The 19,266-nt window shown below is 42.2% G+C and overlaps 1 protein-coding gene across 2 annotated transcripts in view; it reads right to left on the bottom strand.

Annotated features, from left to right (window-relative positions):
- Positions 1-19,266, bottom strand: part of LOC146986892 (zinc finger protein 385A-like) — a 47,565-nt gene that overhangs the window by 4,453 nt on the left and 23,846 nt on the right. For both annotated transcript variants that reach the window (XM_085775745.1, XM_085775746.1), the window contains exons 2-4: positions 17,196-17,341; positions 9,579-9,689; positions 509-683 (exon numbers count right to left, since the gene is read on the bottom strand). In XM_085775745.1, the coding sequence (XP_085631871.1) occupies positions 509-683; positions 9,579-9,689; positions 17,196-17,341 (432 nt within the window). The remainder of the gene's footprint in view (positions 1-508; positions 684-9,578; positions 9,690-17,195; positions 17,342-19,266) is intronic.

Below are 19,266 nucleotides of genomic sequence, written 5' to 3'. Positions count from 1 at the left end.
TTTGTGTTAATATAAGTCTTAAATAGTTATATCTTCCGATGGCAATCACTTATATAGAGTGTTTGGTCTGAAACACGGGTCTGTCAGTCACTCTGCTCTGCTGTAAGCCTAGGAGAAAACTTTCCTTGTATCCTACAACCTTTATCCAATGAGGAGAGAGAATGGCATAAAGGGGCGGTCCTCTCTGTGTGTGCAGCCAAGGGATGCGCGTGAATGTGGTGACGTAGGGACGAGGGCGGGGGCTGATAACTGCTAACACGGCTGACAGGAAGTTAGCCAAAACGACCGGATCGCTTACTTCTGCTTTAATCTTATTAGCAGAAACTTCGTGGGCATATTCTTGAATAATCACTAGAGCTCCATCGCTCCTCTCCGGTCATCTGGTTTCTGTCACTTGAAGCAGCAGCTGCGAAGAGCATCAGTCCTACTTTGTGGCAGATTCCTGTGTGTGTGTGTGTGTGTGTGTGTGTGTGTGTGTGTGCTATCTTGTGTCTCAGGTGATGCTCACCCGGCTTATTGGGATCAGGCTCGGGGCTGGATGGCGAGGGGCCTGGTGGGGAGGGCGAAGCAGTGGGGGGGGGGTGCTGCTTGTCGCCATCTTGGAGACGAGCTGTCTTGGACGTCTCGATGCCCTTCACCCTCCGAGCGTGGCGGTTCCCCTTATAGTGGGCTTCTGCCTGGCTCTGGTGGAAGAATAAGAAACATCTACATGAAATTCACCTGCACTGAATGATCATCATATACAGGTGCATCTCAATAAATTAGAATATCATGGACAAGTCCATTTCCACTTGTTCAAGTCAAATAACCCCAAACAAGTATTGAGTGCATAAAGATGGACATACTTTTCAGATGGTCAACATTTACATATTAAAGGGACAACGAGGAGTTTCTATTTGGTTATAAAAAAAGTCTCACGTTAATGTGGATGAATCTACGCTACCCACACTTGTTAATGGGCCCATTTTCGATAAATATATCGTTCTGTCTCTATCGTTATTTTGTTATTATTAGTGGTGGCGGAGATGCTGGTCGAGCCGACCAGCATTTCTTTACTTTCGGTTTCGCGGCGAGTCATGAGAATAACGCCGCCGTATTGCCGTTTATGGTCGGGACTACGATGATAACTGAACCTCTTTGAACCTCTGACTTTAATTCTTGATGAATGAAAACATGAGTCTGTCTTGCGCCGGTCGAAAAATTCTACGGTGCGTGCGGAGGGTCATAAATGTAGTGTGAAAACGCTTCGCTTTTCCAAAACTCCTCGTTGTCCCTTTAAAAATGCTTTTTTAAAAAAAATTGTCCTTTTGTAATATTACATTTTTTTGAGATACTGAATTTTAGGTCTTGTGTAAATGTAAATCAAAGAAGGAAGAGCGCTCACACTCAAAAAGAAAAAAAGAAACAGTCAGGAAGTGCTCGGCTAGTAAACACCGGTTTCGACGAAGAATGACCGTCAAAACCGGTTGGTTTCCCTCATCAAACTCATCAAATACACAATCCAACAACTCCAAAACGCTCTGGTGGACAAGTTGTGACCTGCACATTCACCACGCTATGAGATAATAACAGAACGTTACCAGACAGAGTTGTTTTAGAGGGAAATGCAGAAACTGCTTGCTGAAAAACTGAAAACCCAACGGGCACATGCATCAGCCGTTTTGCATGAATTTACCTCGGCTCTGCTCCGCTGTTCTAAAAACAGCGTGCACCGACAATTAAAGGTAATGAACCTACTGCTATGACTATAGGGATTATGGCAATGGGCCAATTTGTCAAAATGTTGAACTATCACTTTAGGGTTAGGGTTAATTTATTGAGATGCACCTGTATGCGCAGAATATGTTTTTGGTTTTTTTTGTTATTTAAATTCACGTATTTCTAGATGACATTGCTGTCGGCTGAAGCCATGAAGCTGCAGTTTCCTCATGTGACCTTGTGGTTTTGCAGCAGACGTCACCGTGTCTGAGCTTTAATGGATGTTAACACTGAACAAACCACCACATCTTATCACCCAGAGATTAATCTGAGTCATAAATTCTGATATATTTTGGCACCGTTTGTTTTCAGTGCATTACAGTAAACGACCGCTGAGCCGAGTTGTTTGCGGCGGCGGCGGGCGATGTGCTGATGATGAGGCTGTCAGGGGGACGACGAGTAGCCTCCAGAACGTTCTCGCCTTCCTCCAGCACTGGTGTAATCACTGAGCTGCCCTGCTGAGCTGATGATGATTATTGAGTGGTGGGATTATCTAAAATGGGCTGGAGGGCTGGTGGCGGCCAGTGACAGTTGACGGGCAGCTACTGAGAGAGAGAGAGAGAGAAGGGGAAAACGCAGCGAATCAAGAAGAGATTGTATCCATGAGTGTGTGTGTGTTTGCCTGCTCGTCCTTGTATGATAGCACTTAAGAGGATCAGGAAATATGGGAAATATGAAGAGGTGTGGACATTTCACTAAGTCCTGAGTGCGGGTGAGGAGTTTGGGGCTGCAGTTTATCACAGTTAAGCCTGAATTGGTCGGAGACGAGTTCTATTTTTGGATTCAACTTGAATTTGTGAGAATTTTCTAATGACGATACTGAGTAAGAAATGCAACGCGAGCAATTTCCCAGTATGGGATCAATAAAGGATACAGTAATCTTTTCTTATCTCATCATTGCCAAACAAAGCATGTTTTGTACATGTCAATAAGATTCCTCTGTGTTGACTGAACAGGTTTATAAATTCATTTATTCCTGCATCTATTTGGCTGTGCAAGTCTGGTGTGTCCTCCTCTGTGTTGCTAACCCTCCTCCATGTGCATTTGTTTCCAATGGAGCCAGTGAGAAATCAATCCATGGAGCGGTGGATAACATTATTTATCATCTACCATGTTACCATGTGTATATTTGTGTAGTCTTACGGGGTGCGTTACGTTTGTGTGGCGGTGCCGCAGAGACGAGAGCTGGGACACCGGGTCGGAGGCTCTGATCTTACAAGGTTGGTTTTCAGCCAGGAGACGCTAGGTGGAAGGCAGAGAGCCTCCATTCTCCCTGGAGCTAGTTACAAGTCATTGGTTTAACCAGCACTATAGGACTCTCTGAAGCTGCTTCATTAAAGGTACAAATGGAGCAGAGTTAACCTTCCTCTTGTGTTAGGGTCGGCACTGACACGTTTTTAGGTTTTAAATGCATTAACGGAAGCCTAACAAGTCATTTATTTAACCAGCACTAGTAGGTTAGTAGTTCCTCTTTAACAGTGGCCTTAAACTATGTGAGGGACTAGCCTTGGATTTTTCACTTGCATTGATTATCATGCCATCCATCCGTACATCCATACAAAATCTGAACTTTATGTTGAATATACAGTGTTGATTGCACAATGTGTTATGTTGTCTTTTTTTTTTTTTTTTTTTTTTACAGTATGTTTTATTGAGCATCAACATTACAAGACATAAAACAGTGCTCATATTTCACTGTTTGAAAAAAGGCAGAAAGAAAAAAACCCATCCCTCCCCAATGTCTCAACCCCTAACCCTCCAGTTTCTTTGTAACAAACATAACCTAAAAAAGTTAAAGCAGAAGTAAGCGGAATATTTGTGTTAATATAAGTCTTAAATAGTTATATCTTCCGACAGCAATCACTTATATAGAGTGTTTGGTCTGAAACACGGGTCTGTCAGTCACTCTGCTCTGCTTGTAAGCCTAGGAGAAAACTTTCTTTGTATCCTACAACCTTTATCCAAGGAGGAGAGAGAACGGCATAAAGGGGCGGTCCTCTCTGTGTGTGCAGCCAAGGGATGCGCGTGAATGTGGTGACGTAGGGACGAGGGCGGGGACTGCTAACTCCATCGGCTGACAGGAAGTTAGCCAAAACCACCGGATCGCTTACTTCTGCTTTAACACTAAACGCAAAGTATGTTGTCTTTTTAATGGCTGCAACACGGGCAAAGAGCTGCCCACAACACCTGTTGGGACAGTAAAGTTCATCTTGATCTTGATGTGAAGCCATCCACACCTGGTGGTTACTAGTATATGCTTAAGATTAGGGGCAGATTTTTTTGTTGTTGTTGTGGTTATGATTAAAACTCTCCATGTCGTTGCTTTCCACCTGCCTGCACAGGAGGCTCAACGACTTCCTTCCTGCCCCGGCTCTGAATATTGGCATCGAAAGTGTCCATGTATGAAAATACTTCCTCGAGATACTGGGCCGGGAAATCAGGGTCGCCCTCTGAGTCATGTGCATATCAGGTGAAATCGAGGGGGAGAGAGAGGGAGGGCCCCAGATATAGTTCCTGTGAGCTCTTCGCTAATACAGTGATACAAGCTTGTGTATCTATGTGTGTTTGTGACTGTATTTTCATGTGTGTGCACAAGCAGAGGGACCTGCTGAGATTAGAGAGGTTTCATTATGTCAACAACGAGGCCGTGGGGCCCCTCACCGAGCCACGGGGACCACTGGGACGTGTCCGAGATGCCTCCGAAAGCCTCAGGTATTAACTGCCAATGATAGTTACCCATATAGCCCTTATCCTGATTGGTGATGACAGAAAGGCAGATATAGCTCAGCCTGTTGTAACCCAACTCCTCTGGCTGCTGTCCCCCCCCAAAGCCCTGCAATTAGACAAGGAGATGAAGCCCACAAGTCGACGGACGGATGACAGCAGAGTGAGAAATACTCAAAGCTCCTTCTGCTCTCCCTTTCTGCAGCTCTCTCTCTTCCTCTCCCCTTTTCTTTTTTTTACTTTTGCTTTGATACTTTCGCTCTGTGTGACCTTCAGTGTCAGGTCTTAAGAAATCAATGAGGGGCTGCCTGCCATCAATTCAACCATGAAGAGCTTGACAGCGTCAGAGGTTGGAGGTGTAGTGGTGGTGCTGCAGAGACAATAGGATGTAAACAAGAAAGGTGAATAAAGATGAAATGTAAATAATGTTCAGCAATGACGGCGAAAATGAAAAAAGAGAGAGGGAGAGAGAGAAGCTACGAATGAGACTGTGAGAATGAGAGAAAAAAGGAGGGATTAAGATGAATGAGGAAGGAGAGATGGGATGTAAAGGGGGGAGAAAATGAGAGCGAGTGAATGTCCCTGAAATCCCTTTTCTCTCTAAGCAGGATGTGCTTTGATGTTTTATCTATAAAGTGACAAAGGCACAGAAAGCAGAGAAGAGACGGTCTCGCAGCCAAATCTACTGTACGGTGGAGAGAGGGGGGGAAGCGACAGGAAGGAGAGAGAGAGAGGAGGGAGGTGGGGAGGGGAGAAGAAGAAGAAGAAGAAGAAGAAGAAGAAGAAGGCGAGGGGACAGATGATGCACTCTCCCCCCACAGAGGGGGCAACATGGAAACTGACGGGGAAAATGGTGAGCGAGCAAAGCTGCCTCGTAGACTGGAGATAAGAGTGAAACATGATTTGATGTGGGCCTGAGAGGGACACGGAAGAGAAGAGGGGGATTGAACAGAGAGACAGAGAGAAAGACAGACAGAGAGAGAGAGAGGTCTGAGTTGAGTATGGTAGCTACTACTGCAGTGGTGACGGTGGCTAATGCAGCACGGTGTGACGTCAGCCTTGCAGCAGCAGCAGCAGAGCTCAGGCGAAACACTGGCAGGCTAATCTGTCCTCTGTGGCCTCTGAAATGAATTGCAGTGTTGTAATTACAACATATGTGGGTCCACGAGTATCAGTGAGAGGCAGAGACACCTGCCTCTGAACAGCCTCCATTAATCAATCTGCCTCTCTTTTATTCTTCTTTTTTTTTTTTTTGTTTAAGCACCTGAGAGTCTCCTCCGTTTAACACCGGCCTCCTCCTGCAGATGTAATGTGTGGTGGTGTTGTTGTTATTATTAGTGTTATTAATAATAATAATAATAACGCATTTGAGAGGCAACGACCTGATGAAGAAAAACGATGAGTTGTTTGTGTTTGAGCCAGCGTGAGTAAGCCAAGTGCTGTACTGTAAGCAGAGTATTCCTTCATTATTAAAGAATGTTCACTGAGCTTTGAGCTGCGCGTCTCTCGGGTTACTGTGGAAAGTGGTGTGGAGCTGCAGCAGCGGAGCAGATGTACTCCACCTCCACCACCGAGGCTCAGGAGTAAAGAAAACAAAAAAACAGCAAGCTGGACAAACAGGTGGCTCAGCGTCGGAGCTCTCTCTGCAAAAACACAGACGTGACTCGAGCCCAGAGAACATTTTCATACATGTGTGCATTCAGTGAACTCAAAATCATGAAATTTGAGATGATGATTAGCTAATTGCCATATGCATAATAAAGATTATTGATTTAATTTAGACTATTACACTAATACAAGTTTCTTTAAAGGGATAGTTCAACAAGTTTCATACAGGTGCATCTCAATAAGTTAACCCTTCAACATTATGGCAAATTGGCCCATTGCCATAATCCCTATAGTCATAGCAGTAGGTTTGTTACCTTTAATTGTCAGTGCAAGCTATTTTTAGAACGGCAGAGCAGAGCCGTGAGCTGCTCAGAGCTACGCTACGGAGGCTCATGGGATTTCTTGGTTTCCCTCATCAAACTCATCAAATACACAATCCAACAACTCAAAAACGCTCTGGTGGACAAGTTGTGACCTGCACATTCACCACGCTATGAGATAATAACAGAACGTTATGAGACAGAGTTGTTTTAGAGGTAAATTCATGCAAAACCGCTGATGCGCGTTACCGTCGGGGGCAGTTTTTCGGCAAGCAGTCTCTGCATTTACCTCGAGATTATTTATATGTTCCAACATTGGAACATATAAATAAAACCTTCATTTCTGTTTGACTTCAGGCTTTGACACTAAATCCATGATGTCAATAGATGCTCATTGAAATGCAGTCGTCGAATATTGGAAATTAAGCTCAAACAGTTTATGGGGCTAATTCTCCACTCATGTGTATTAAACCACCAAGAGAAGAAGAAGGGGGCACAGTGCGATGGAAAACAACAATGTTTTTATACAGATGAATGGAAACCATTTTAACAATTATGCAAAATAACTACGGTCAGCTCAAATGATTTGCGATCCGGCGATTATGTAATAACTGTGAACGGCTTAACTCACAATCACCGTGTTGATAGGAAGCTGCAGAACAAGTAAATAAAATGCGACCGCCCAGTCATGTCTCATGTCGACCATGTGAGAACATGCAGGTCTGAGCGGTGGAGATATAATTAAGCGGCCCCTCACAGAGAGAACAGGGCAGCGTTACACTAGTTTCAGATGACTCCCTCCCTCCGTCCCTGTCTGTCTGTGTCCTTTACACACCACTGCATTTAGAGTACAACTATTTAGCACTTCCTCACTGGAATGCATTTACATTTTTAGCCTTTAGGCTTGTGTATCACCAGGGTTTTGTTTGATTTCTACCCGTGTTTAGGTCAGAGGTTACAGCACTCGGTCATAAACGCTGACATGTTTCCTTTCCACCCATAAAAGGCCTTTTTTTAAATAGCAAATGAATACGTTTCACTTACAGTCAAACTAAAATGCATGTTCAGACTTTTTATGGTACAATCTGGGAGATCACACAAACGTTTTCATGGGCAGAATCAATCAGAAATGTGTCTAAATCTAAACTCTGTCTTTCTCTGTGCACAGAAAAATAAAAAAAACTATATTTCCACTGCACAAGTTCTTACACAAACACATAGCGTAATGTAAAGGTTCCCAGTTCTGGACTCACAACACGTCAATCATATCACATCACTAAGTCGTTGGCTTTTAGGATGTCCACATTATTATTTGTTTTTCAACTTCAGATAACATCACTGCCTCTTTAATGGGGACACTCAAAATATTCCTCTAAAGTTTCATCACTTCTGGCCTCTTCTATTTCAGCCCCCTCGTCTCACGCTGCTGTAGCTGCATCTGTCACAAACTGAAATGCTGAAAATGTGCTCCGTCAGCTTTAAGACCGTGTGTGTGTGTGTGTGTGTTAGTCTGCTGCTTCACCCTCTCCACTCCTTCTTCTGTGTCCAGGCTCAGCAGCAGCACAGGGAACTTCTCTGGGTGGTGAAAATGACAGAGCTTTCTTGTACATGAGCAGGGTTTTTCCTTCATCCCCCTCTCCCCCCTCCCCTCATCTCCTCCTCCCCACCGCCTGCTCTTCTTTCTGGAGAGGCTAAAATTGGAGCTGAGAATCTGTGAACCGTGTTTTCACCTGCTTCAGCTGCACAGTCCAATCACCAACTGACTTTGGGACCAGCTAATCAACTTTTTAGGTCTTGATTTCAGTGCAAGTTGTTGATGAGATGTCCTGAAGTTACATGGATGTCCTTACAGACTTTCTGTAATCACTTTGGCTTCACCAAGCTCCGCTCACTTTGTTTTTTACTATATGAAGTATAGGAAAAATTAATACGACAAAGCACAGCTATGTTTTCCATTTCTTTAATATCTCTATTTTATGAATTGGTTGGTTGTATAAAAAATGTTTTACAGCAACAGTATTTTATTCAGATGATATTTTGGATTCTACCGAAGGGGCAGTGTCTGCAATTTCCCACCAAATTTGACCTGCGTGTCCACAGGCAGTTGACAGATACAGAGAAATATGAAACCACCAAATATTCCTGACTTTTTTAAAATCACAAAGGCATAGGTTGCACTTGAAAATACGTACAGTATATATGAAAATGTTTACCTGATACCTGAAGTCAATGTAAAAAAGATGGGGTGGGGTGAGTGCTTCAAAGGCCGAAAAGTGAAAAAAAATGGAGTATCTCAAGGTGCTCTTCAAGGAAGAATGGTAAATTGTTAAATGTTAAAGATACCTGTTTACATCAGAGATAATTTTTATACAACCATCAGTTTTATAAAAAATAGGCATATCAAAGATAGGAAAAAACAAGAAAAGAATCTTCTATCAGTTTTACCACTTGCATTTTCGTCACTTTTGAAACGGTAAGTGTTTTTCCATCCAAGCTGAGAGCAAATGCTCAAATGAGCTGTCACATGTGTGAAACTCACTGAAGCTCTACTAGAAAGACAAAAAATCATTCCTCAAATGAACCAGACATTAGTGCTGAATTTTTTTAAATCAAGTTTTCTACGTGGATATAAATCGTTTGATATTTAACTTCCTTTTGACACCATCCCATTACACCTTCTTCTTCAAAGCAAAACTTTGGTCTGTTGCATATCTGCTGGCAAATATTTCACATCTAAACCATTTATACCGGCGCTGATGCGAATATCATGTTCTTGTCTTTTATTCGCCCGGTGTGTAAAGGTCTTTAGCCTGACCTCTAGTTTGGAGAAATAAATAGACACAGTAGATGTATTTGTTGTGAATGAAGCTTCTTTTAAAGTTCCCTGTGACCTCACCGACTCAAACAGGTTGTATTGATGTAAACATCTCTTTAAACCTCTGCATGAAGAGATAGTCGTTGGATTGCAGCTCTCTGGTTAAGAGATGCATACTAGATATATACAGAGAAACAGGCAGACAGAGCGCCCCCTACAGTATGTTCCCTGTGTGCAGCCTTAACCTGAAGCTTGTTTATCTCGGCTCAGGCTGGTGCTGTTTGGAGACAGTTAGACAACCGTCCGTCAGGAGAACGTTGTCTGTGAAACTCCAGCTGTTGTCGCTCGCCTACCTCTGAGTTGAAGCGTATCTGACAGACGTTGCAGGAGATGATCGGCCGTTTTGTCTTCACCATAGGCGGCCCAAAGGTGTGTGTCATCACAGCCTTCTGGACGGGGTCCATCTGAGGAGAGACGAGACAGAGGTCACATCAAATATTCAGCAACACACAGAGAGAGAGAGAGAGAGAGAGAGAGAGAGGAACTCAGAGGGCGACGGCTCAGAGAGGTTTAACAAACCGAACGTGGACGATAGAGAGAGAAAGGTGTTGCAGAAAAAGTGCAGGTGAATGACAGGCGGAGAAAGCTTGGAGAACGGTGAAGAGTGAATTGAAGAGGCAGCAGTGATTGATGTGGACAGGAGGGGGTGTGTTTCCTCGGCAGCAGCTGGTGCTGCTGTCTGTGCCTCGGTTCTTGGGAGCCGTTCAAACGCTTTAATTCATGCTGGGGTTAGAAGAGCCTAATTACAGACTCTCTCTCCACAAACTAGTACTTTGTGTCCCACAAAACCCCCTCTCTCTTTTTTGAAACATTATAAACTACAGTATCACACAAAACAATAGACACATTCCTTGTGTCTTTGTTTGTGGTACCTTGGTAAGAGATAAAATGTTATTTAGATTTCTGTCAAGATGTTGAGAAAAACAAGCTGCAGGGAAATTGAATTTGGCTTTTGAGTTTATAAGGACTTTACTTTTACTTTTATTTGTTTATTTTCACAGTGGGACATTAATCAACTTACACCAGTGTTGGTGAAGTAGCTGCAGTAGCTTTCAACTGTAGTCCCTCGGCAACATGTTAACTGCCAACCCACAACAAAACAACATTGCATGCATTGCATACTGTATACAAATTACATGGTACATCCCTAAAATTATACTACATATAAGCACATATTTAACTAAAATAGTAATACGTAGAAACACAGCAAATTGAGACATAACAATAAGCATGTAGCGGACAGAAGAGGACTTTTTTAACCTTTTTTTTTACCCAGGCAAGCAATTAAAAACAAATTCTTATTTACTTCTAATTATCAGCGCCAATTAGGTCTGCACGATATCAGCAAAAATATTGCAATGACAATATGACTTATGATAAATGAGAAAATATTCAGGTGTGCATATTAACCATATAGATCCTACGTCTTTCTAAAAAAAAAAAAAAGACTCAATACGCTGTAGTACATACACCAGGCCTGTGGTGGCGCTGTAACGCTGCCACACAAATACACCATAAACAGAACAGAAGAAGCGTGGAAAGCTTGTGCGCTGTAAACAAACGTGCCAGAACAAATATGACGATCGATGCCGCATGGACGCGTTTCAGGTGCAAAGTTTGCTGTTGTTGTTGCTACGTTACGTGTAGCGGTGTCGCTCAGGTTACAGGTATGAGTGTGAAGTGAATGTGATGGCATGGCGCCTGTAAATAAAACGTACTCTTCGTATTTCAGGTGACCTCACTGACCTTTTGCGATGTGTTTACCGTGCATGTTTCTGTTTGGAAATCATGACCACAAAGAAAATAAGAGTAATCGGTCAGCCCTACCCTGTATCGTAATACATCTCTTAATGCCAGATTCTTGCCAATGGCAGGGGGTTGGGTTAGCTGTGAGTTTTAACCAAAGTGTTGTAAAATATGCACTCTGAACCTGTAGGCGGAGCTCTGTAGAGAAAAATAAAGAGACCAAAAAACAACAACAGTTCCCCTGTAACAAAATAATATGATAAACATCACTACTAAACACAAAAACAACAACAGTTATGACTCTTCAAGAATCAAGTTTTATTATTGTTTCAAATCAACTTTAGGGGGCAAATGTTTAAAATATTTAAGTCATTAATTGTCATCTATACCAAATGACAAAAGAAGTTTTTGACTACATTGCGTCTATCCTCAGGCCACTTCACACTGACAAAAAAGACAAACTACAAAACAATCCATCAAAAAAGCTTTCGAGACATGTTGAAATACAATGAAATTGACCGTTATTTCTAGAAATTGTGACGCAATTAATTGTTATTTCTATTGACTATTACTACCGACTATTATCACGTAATTGGAGGCCTGTAAATTAAAAGGTTACAGAGGACTGCTCTGTTGACTGATTTCTTGCTGGCTTCGTTGTAAACAAATGCACGAATCATGTCAAGCACAACTTTATAGATATATTTTTATATTTCAATGAATCATGTTAATCGCAGCTGTATAGATATATATATATTTTTTACAATTCAAAGAATCATGTCCAACGCTCCTGTAACTAAATCTAAATGTACGTCTTCTTCTGTTATCTACTGGTCCTCCATCTTTATGGACGTTTTATGTTAATTGTTGTATTGTTTTGGGGACTACGGATGTAATTTAGCACATTTGCTAAATCTTTGTATTAACTGTGGGTACTCTTGCACTCACTGTCCATTAATATGCATTGTCCCGACTAAATAAACAAATAAAGTAAAGTACATGGCCGAGAGGAGGGTTAGAGACACAGAGGAGGAGAGACCAGACTTGCATAGTTCCCCTTTAATAACGCAGTTAATTTTGAGAACAAGTAATCGTGACATCCTTAGTACCGTTAGTTATCGTGCGTCCCTGAATTAGATATTAAATTAGACTTGGGAGGAAAAACCGCAGGAACCGACAACAAAGAGGAACTGCAGACACCATCAGCCTCTCCCTCTCAGATATGAAGCCACGTCCTCCTCCTCCTTCTTCCTCCTCCTCCTCCTCTTATTGTTGTCGCTGTTTACCACCTCGTCTCAGACGGCCCGGTCGGACCCGTGTGAGCTCGGTGACCCGCTGGCGGGGCTGAGCCACCGCAGCGCTGGGTGTTGGCCTCGTTACGCAGCCAGAGGAGCCGTGGTTTTTACTCAGCCTCTCATCCTCGGCTCTCGCTCTGAGGACGCACGCTGCCAAATGAGAGAGAGACTGTTTACACTCTGCAGCTCCAGGCGGCGGGGGAAATGGTATAATTGGTCTGAAAAGCCTAAACCCTGTTCGAGTCTATTGTTAGAAATATTTATAGACTCCAGCCTCGTTTTTTTTTTTTTTTTTTCTTATCTAAAAGAACTCGTGTGTGTCCACTTCACTGCTTCTATTGTTAAGTGATTTTCATGATGCGACCTGAAACACAGAGCTGTTTGTTTACATTTGTACTTTTGTTTCTGTGCCAGCCTCGTGTGTTTGTGTGTGTGTGTGTGTGTGTCTCTGTCTGCTGTGTGAGTCTTTCTTTGACCACCTGTCCTGTGCATCTTTACCTGCTGCTGTTACGACCTCATTATCCCGTTTGTCTCCTCTTTCAGTCTCTCCTCCCTGTGAGACACTGCAGCTTTTGTTACGCCGACAGTTCACACGGTGTTGTGTTGTTGTCTGACTGTATGTCACATGCTCTCCATATGTACGTCGGCTGTGAGAGTCATTTGCAGACTCACTCTCAAGGTTTAATTTGACAACTCCTCCGATCACATGCGGTGATGGTGAGAAAATATCCGTGTACTAAGATACTGTGATACTTTCTGACACGATACTGAATCAATATTTCATCAATGGTTGGTGGTTTTATCTTTGTATTTGAGCCTTCGATCGATGGTAATTGCGTAGTTTAGACCTTGTAAGAGATCGTGACATGTCGGATGATGCGGTGACAGAGTATCAAACTAACACAAATTTAATTTCTTAAGGTTTATCTGATCAGGCAGATGTTAATTCCTCTGCCCAGCTCATAAAATATGCAGCAAATTATAAGAAACTGTAAAAAAACAAAAACAAATGCAGCTGTTTCTGAGTCAGAAAACATAAGAAACAATCTGTATTTGTTTCATGCACACATCACATACAGTATATGGCCTTGTTTGCAGTATTCCTATAAATAACAGTATATCCTGTCACCAGATTCTCAGCCCTAATCCCAAATAGGCCTGTCACAATAATGAAATTTTAATTGATGGATTTCCACTCAATTAATTGCGATTAATGATTTAATCGTAATTTTCTGATCATTTTATGCCATAATTATAGTGTAAACCGACATAGATTAATAATTCACATTCTACATTTGAAGAAGAAGACGAAGAGACATTTATTGCTAATGCTAAGGTCAATAGTTGCTCATCGAATATTAGAAATAGTTTGTGGCTCCACTCATGTGTCATTAAACCGAGACGAAGAAGAGACCATCTGATGATGTCATTAAAAGAGGACCAGTCAAACCTCAAACGGTGGGAAACAACAAGGAAATAGTGATGGAAATATGACATTTCTGTTAGTTTCATCCAGATGAAGGGAAACGACTTTAACGACTATGCAAAATAACTGCAATCGGGCGATTATGTAATAATTGTGACAGGCCTAAGTGTGTTTTAGTTTTATTGATGCTCCAGTTCTGCACAAATTGACATTTTTCAACTGAGGAGAACTCTTGGTGCTGTGTTGTTTTAATCAGGACGACACAGAGAGGCTTCTTGTTTTAGTGATTCAGGTCTGCATGGTGTCGTGTGAACTGATGACACACTCTCTCTCTCTCTCTCTGTTTGGAGAGAGAGAAACCCGACCGACCAAACCACCGAGGGATTCAGGAGGACGGAGAACGCTGGCTTTGGTTTTGTTGCCACGGGGCAGAAAGAGAGAGACAGAAATGTCAACACGATGGTGGTGGGAGTGGTGAAAAGATCAGTGCAGCTGCTCAGGTCTCTGTGAATCCACCGACACAGGACACGTCCTTCAAACTGCTGCTTCTCCTCAGACAAAGACGACCGCAGCTTTAGTTAAGTGACTTCCTCTATATAAAACATAATGAGAATGATCATGCGTGTGTTACTCTGTGGAGTGACCGCATCCTGAATTTTGGGGTTCGAATCCTTCCCCCATCATCAGCCTAAACTGTAAACACATTATAAATGCAGTTTACATCTCACAGTGTGTTTTATTGTAACTGTAAAAAACAATGGGCAATAACTTTCACCACTATTTTGCATTTGAACGAGAACATCACTGAACATTTAAGCCTCAAGTTATTCAGGATTCAGGCTTTAGTATAATATCTCATTTAAAACAAGAAAGAAAAAGACCGAAAAGTGAAATTATTTCAATAGAGCAGAGGAAATATCTGCCTGTTAGTATTATTGCATGTTTATGTTAAAATAACAGCTGTTTGTTGGTTTAAAAAATTACTGCCGTGTCATTACGTTGGCGTGCGTAGGGTTCGGTTTGGTTGATGTTCTTAAGGTCACGTTCACACCAGCCTTGTTTAGTCCGGTTGAACCGACCCTGGAGCGTTTACGCTGTGCACATCTTTAAAAAAAAAAAAAAAATGGAGTAGTTCCACACAATGAAATACTGCTCCTCTCTGACATTAAAGTTTCCGTAGTGCTACGTTCAGCTGAGCCTGACGTCAGTAACAGTGTGGCGATGTTGCCTGTTTTCACCGACAGCTCCACTCTCACTTGTATGACACGTGACTAGAGCATAATCGCAGCCTATGGGCTTTTAAACAGAGATGGACAGAGTACTCGACCCCAGTACTTGAGTAAGAGTACAAATACTACTGGTCAAAATTTACTCTGTTTCAAGTAAAAATAGTTCAGTCGACATGTTACTTGAGTAAGAGTAAAAAAGTACTTTCTTTTAAAGGTACTTAAGTATCCAAAAGTACATGCTTTTAAATTTACTTTAAGTAAAAGTAAGAGTAAGAGTAAATTTCTTATTTTTCACATCAATGAATTACTATAAATTTTTCTAAATGAATTTAAGGACCTTTTAACTCTTGTTTCTGAGAATGAACTCTTTGAAAGCACCTGCACTGATGTGCTGCTTTTAGAACCACAATGTTATGTAATATAAAGCCTGCAGAAACAGCTAGAAAAACTAATAAAATGAATGAATTTCAGCCTTCCTAGAAATTAACTCGAGTAAAAGTAAAAATATTTGTCTTGGAAATTTATTCAAGTGAGAGTAATAAGTACCAAAGAAATCTAATACTCAAGTAAAGTACAAATCCTCTGGATATGTACTTCAGTACAGTACTCAAGTAAATTTACTCCGTTACTGTCCATTAATCGCTCAGCCCTAGTCGGTACCAATAAAAGTACCAGATTCGGTACCCATCCCTAATCTTTGCCTTGATTTGAATCAGATAACGGACCTTTAGGTGTGAACCCGCTCTAACGTTCGGCAGAAACCGACCCCCATCAAAAAGCCCGACATTCGGCCGAATCAGAAACCAAATCCTGGATTCGGTGCAGTACGCCCCTACTATGGTGGTGACGGCATCAGAAGCTGAGTGTGTGTTTGCGTCGGACCGACCGACCGCCCTTCTCGTGTCCTCTGGGTCGGCCCGTCGTCCTCCATCACTGTCGACAGCAGCGTCGTGCACTAGTTTTAGGTTTTATTGTGCAGATGGAGAGTGATTTGGAGCGAGGTGCTCTGGTGTTTGTGTGGCCTCACTCACTCTCTCTCGCTCCACGTCCTTAACGAAGCAGAATGAATCATCAGCGCAGGGACGGGTCATTTTGTTTGAGCGCATGCAGATGAGCTGAATGATGATGTATGAGTGTGCGCTTGTATGTGTGTGTGTGTGTGTGTGTGTGTTTGTGTGTGTGTGTGTGTTTGTCGCCATGCTGACCTTCACATGAAACCCAATCTGGAAATGAGAGGGAGAAAATGCTGACTGTAGTGAACGCAGCCCCGCGCCCTCTCTCATACAATTGATTAGCTGCAACTCATTTTATTGCAGTAAAACACTCACCAGGGCATTTTCTCAATTATGCTGAAACTCAGGCTGCTGAATAAAAAGTAAACAGCTGTCAACACCCGATCATTTTGGATTAGACTGAATAAATCCTCAGCAGCAGCAACAGCAGCAGCGGCGGCTCTTATGTCACCGACAGATCTCTCTCTTGAACGCTCACCGTGTTGAAGTTGTGGAAGAGGCCGATGCTGGCCGGGTGAGGTGACCATCATTTTTTAAAAATTAAACCTTTATTTAACCAGGTAAAGCTTATTGAGATATAGAATCTTAAACGGACAACGAGGAGTTTGCTTTTGGTTCTAAAAGAGTCTCATATTAATCCAGGACCTTTACAGGACCCAACGGACTTTTGAGACGACGTAATCAATATGCAACAGTTTCGATCGGCAGTTTTTCTTTTACTGCACCTGTTGTTGTTGTTGTTGTTGTTGTTGTTGTTGTTTTCCAGCAGTGTGGATGCTTTGTAATAACGTTGAGTTTTAGAAATGGTTCGTTACCTTTATTTGTCGGTGCAAGCTATTTTTAGAACAGCGGAGCAGAGCCGTGAGCTGCTCAGAGCTACGTTATGGAGGCTAATGGGATTTCTTGGTTTCCCTCATCAAACTCATCAAATACACAATCCAACAACTCCACAACGCTCTGGTGGACAAGTTGTGACCTGCACATTCACCACGCTATGAGATAATAACAGAACGTTACCAGACAGAGTTGTTTTAGAGGCAAATTCATGCAAAAAGAAAGAGTGAAGATGAATTTAACATTTAGCTCTGCCTCCGACTTAACAGTCTCTCTCCATTTTGGATTAGACTGAATAAATCCTCAGCAGCAGCAGCAGCAGCAGCAGCTCTTATGTCACCGACAGATCTCTCTCTTGAACGCTCACCGTGTTGAAGTTGTGGAAGAGGCCGATGCTGGCCGGGTGAGGCGACTCCAGCGGGAACTGGAGGAAGGGCTTCATGTCCAGCGGGGTCGGGATGACAGGCGGGCTCCTGAGGAAGGCAGGGACCGGCCCCGGTCGGTTTACACTTCCTGTGGAGGACGAGCACAGACGGAGTGGAAATCAGAGATTTACAGAGCAAAACAAAGCCTCATAAATAAAACACAGTGGGTGACGGAAATAGAAAGTGTGTTTATAACAATAATATATCTATACAACTGAATGGAATTTTATGATTTCTTAAAGAACCTGTTGGTAAAAGAGTGAAATGTTAAACGTCTTTGATTTAATAAAGCTGTTTAAACCTGGTTTGTTTAATTAGAATAAAAACTTAAAGGTTGAAACAGCAGTTATTGGAGGTGATTTGGCTGACGTTGTTCTTGGCAGGCGACGTAACGGTGACTTCATGAGACACATAATCCATCGTAAAAACAAAAAAACACAGCGTGACACTGTAAGATTTTAAAGGGCATTTTATCAGTCGTAAACAATGTTTCCCTCAGATATCAGGTCACCTATGATCAGTTCATTATGCCATCCATACTCCCAAATGCAGCGTGTGCACGTTTATTTTCGTTTTTGTTCAAGAATCAATCGTTTTTTCAATGTTCAGTAATGGGCTCTGGACTAATTTTTAAATTTTTCTGTGAAGTAACGTCCTTTTGACCATCTTTTTTTTTTTTAATTAAACCTTTATTTGACCAGGTAAAGCTTATTGAGATATAGAATCTTAAACGGACAACGAGGAGTTCTGAATAAATTAAAACATTTTTGGCAAATGTTTTTGCGTTCGTCCGTCTTGCTCCGGTCCAAGAATTTCACCGTGTGCGCGGAGGCTCATGGGAAATGTAGTGTGAAAACACTTTGCTTTCCAAAACCCCCATTAATGAACATTGAAAAACAATAGATTCTTGAACAAAAACGAATATAAACATCCACACGCTGCAGTTGGGAGTATGGATGGTATAATGAACTGATATCTGAGGTAAACATTGATTACGACTGGAAATGCCCTTTAAAGTTCATTTACCAACATGTTACATCTTGTTTATTTATCTGTATTAAAAAAAATAAAATAAAAAAACTGAGGTGCTGAGTTTGTTACTAATGGACGGAGCTACACTCGCTGCAACAACCACTTTCGTCCTCAGACGTCCTCCTGTAGAAAAGACCATGACAACAACACAGAGCTCCACTTCCACCAGGATATAAGAGGCAGTTTATTTATTTAGTTAGTTAGTTAATGTAGAGCCTTGTTTATGATGCTTTACGTAAAACCCTTTGAGACAAACTGTAAATAAACTTTCCTCGCCTTTAGATATATATTATCTCAGCCTAATGAGATCATTAAGATAGATCTCCACACAGAGGGTTGGAAATAAACACCACTGATGGTTTATAGTCACACAGTCTCCAGGAAGCGTCCTCTCACTCGGCCGCTGTGTCTGCAGGACCTTTACAGGACCCAGCGGACTTTTGAGACGACGTAATCAATATTCAACAGTTTTGATCGGCAATTTTTCTTTTACTGCACCTGTTGTTGTTGTTGTTGTTGTTTTTCCAGCAGTGTAGACACTTTCTAATAATGTTGAGTTTTAGAAATGCAACTAATTTTTGTGCTTCCTCGTGGCCTCACATCTCGCTTTCTTCAGGGGGCCACTCAGAGAACCTGCCCCCGAGGCAGGGACTCGTTTAGCCCCTGTAAAACATCCAGGAGCTGGTCCTCAGGGGGCAGTTCCTCATAGGGAGACACGCACCAACGGGCCCCGGCCTCGTAAAATTACCCCGAAGTTCCTGCTGTGGAAACGGTCGGTGGCTATTAATGTTTTTTTTTGTGCAGTATCAGCAGTGATTGTATTATACACTCACTCAGTTGGGTCGACCTCTAACGTCACATCGTGTATCGGTGCAAAGTTTTGGAACATACATGAGATTAGGTTAGATTACTGATCTACTGAATTGATTCGATTCTGATTCATAAGGTCCCAATTCGATTAGATTAGATATTGATTAATTA

Source organism: Trachurus japonicus, chromosome 5, assembly GCF_045865225.1.
Source record: "Trachurus japonicus isolate A0001 chromosome 5, Traja_1.0".
Classification (NCBI taxonomy): domain Eukaryota; kingdom Metazoa; phylum Chordata; class Actinopteri; order Carangiformes; family Carangidae; genus Trachurus; species Trachurus japonicus.
Note: the sequence above shows the minus strand (reverse complement) of the source record. Positions and strands in the feature narration are given on the sequence as shown.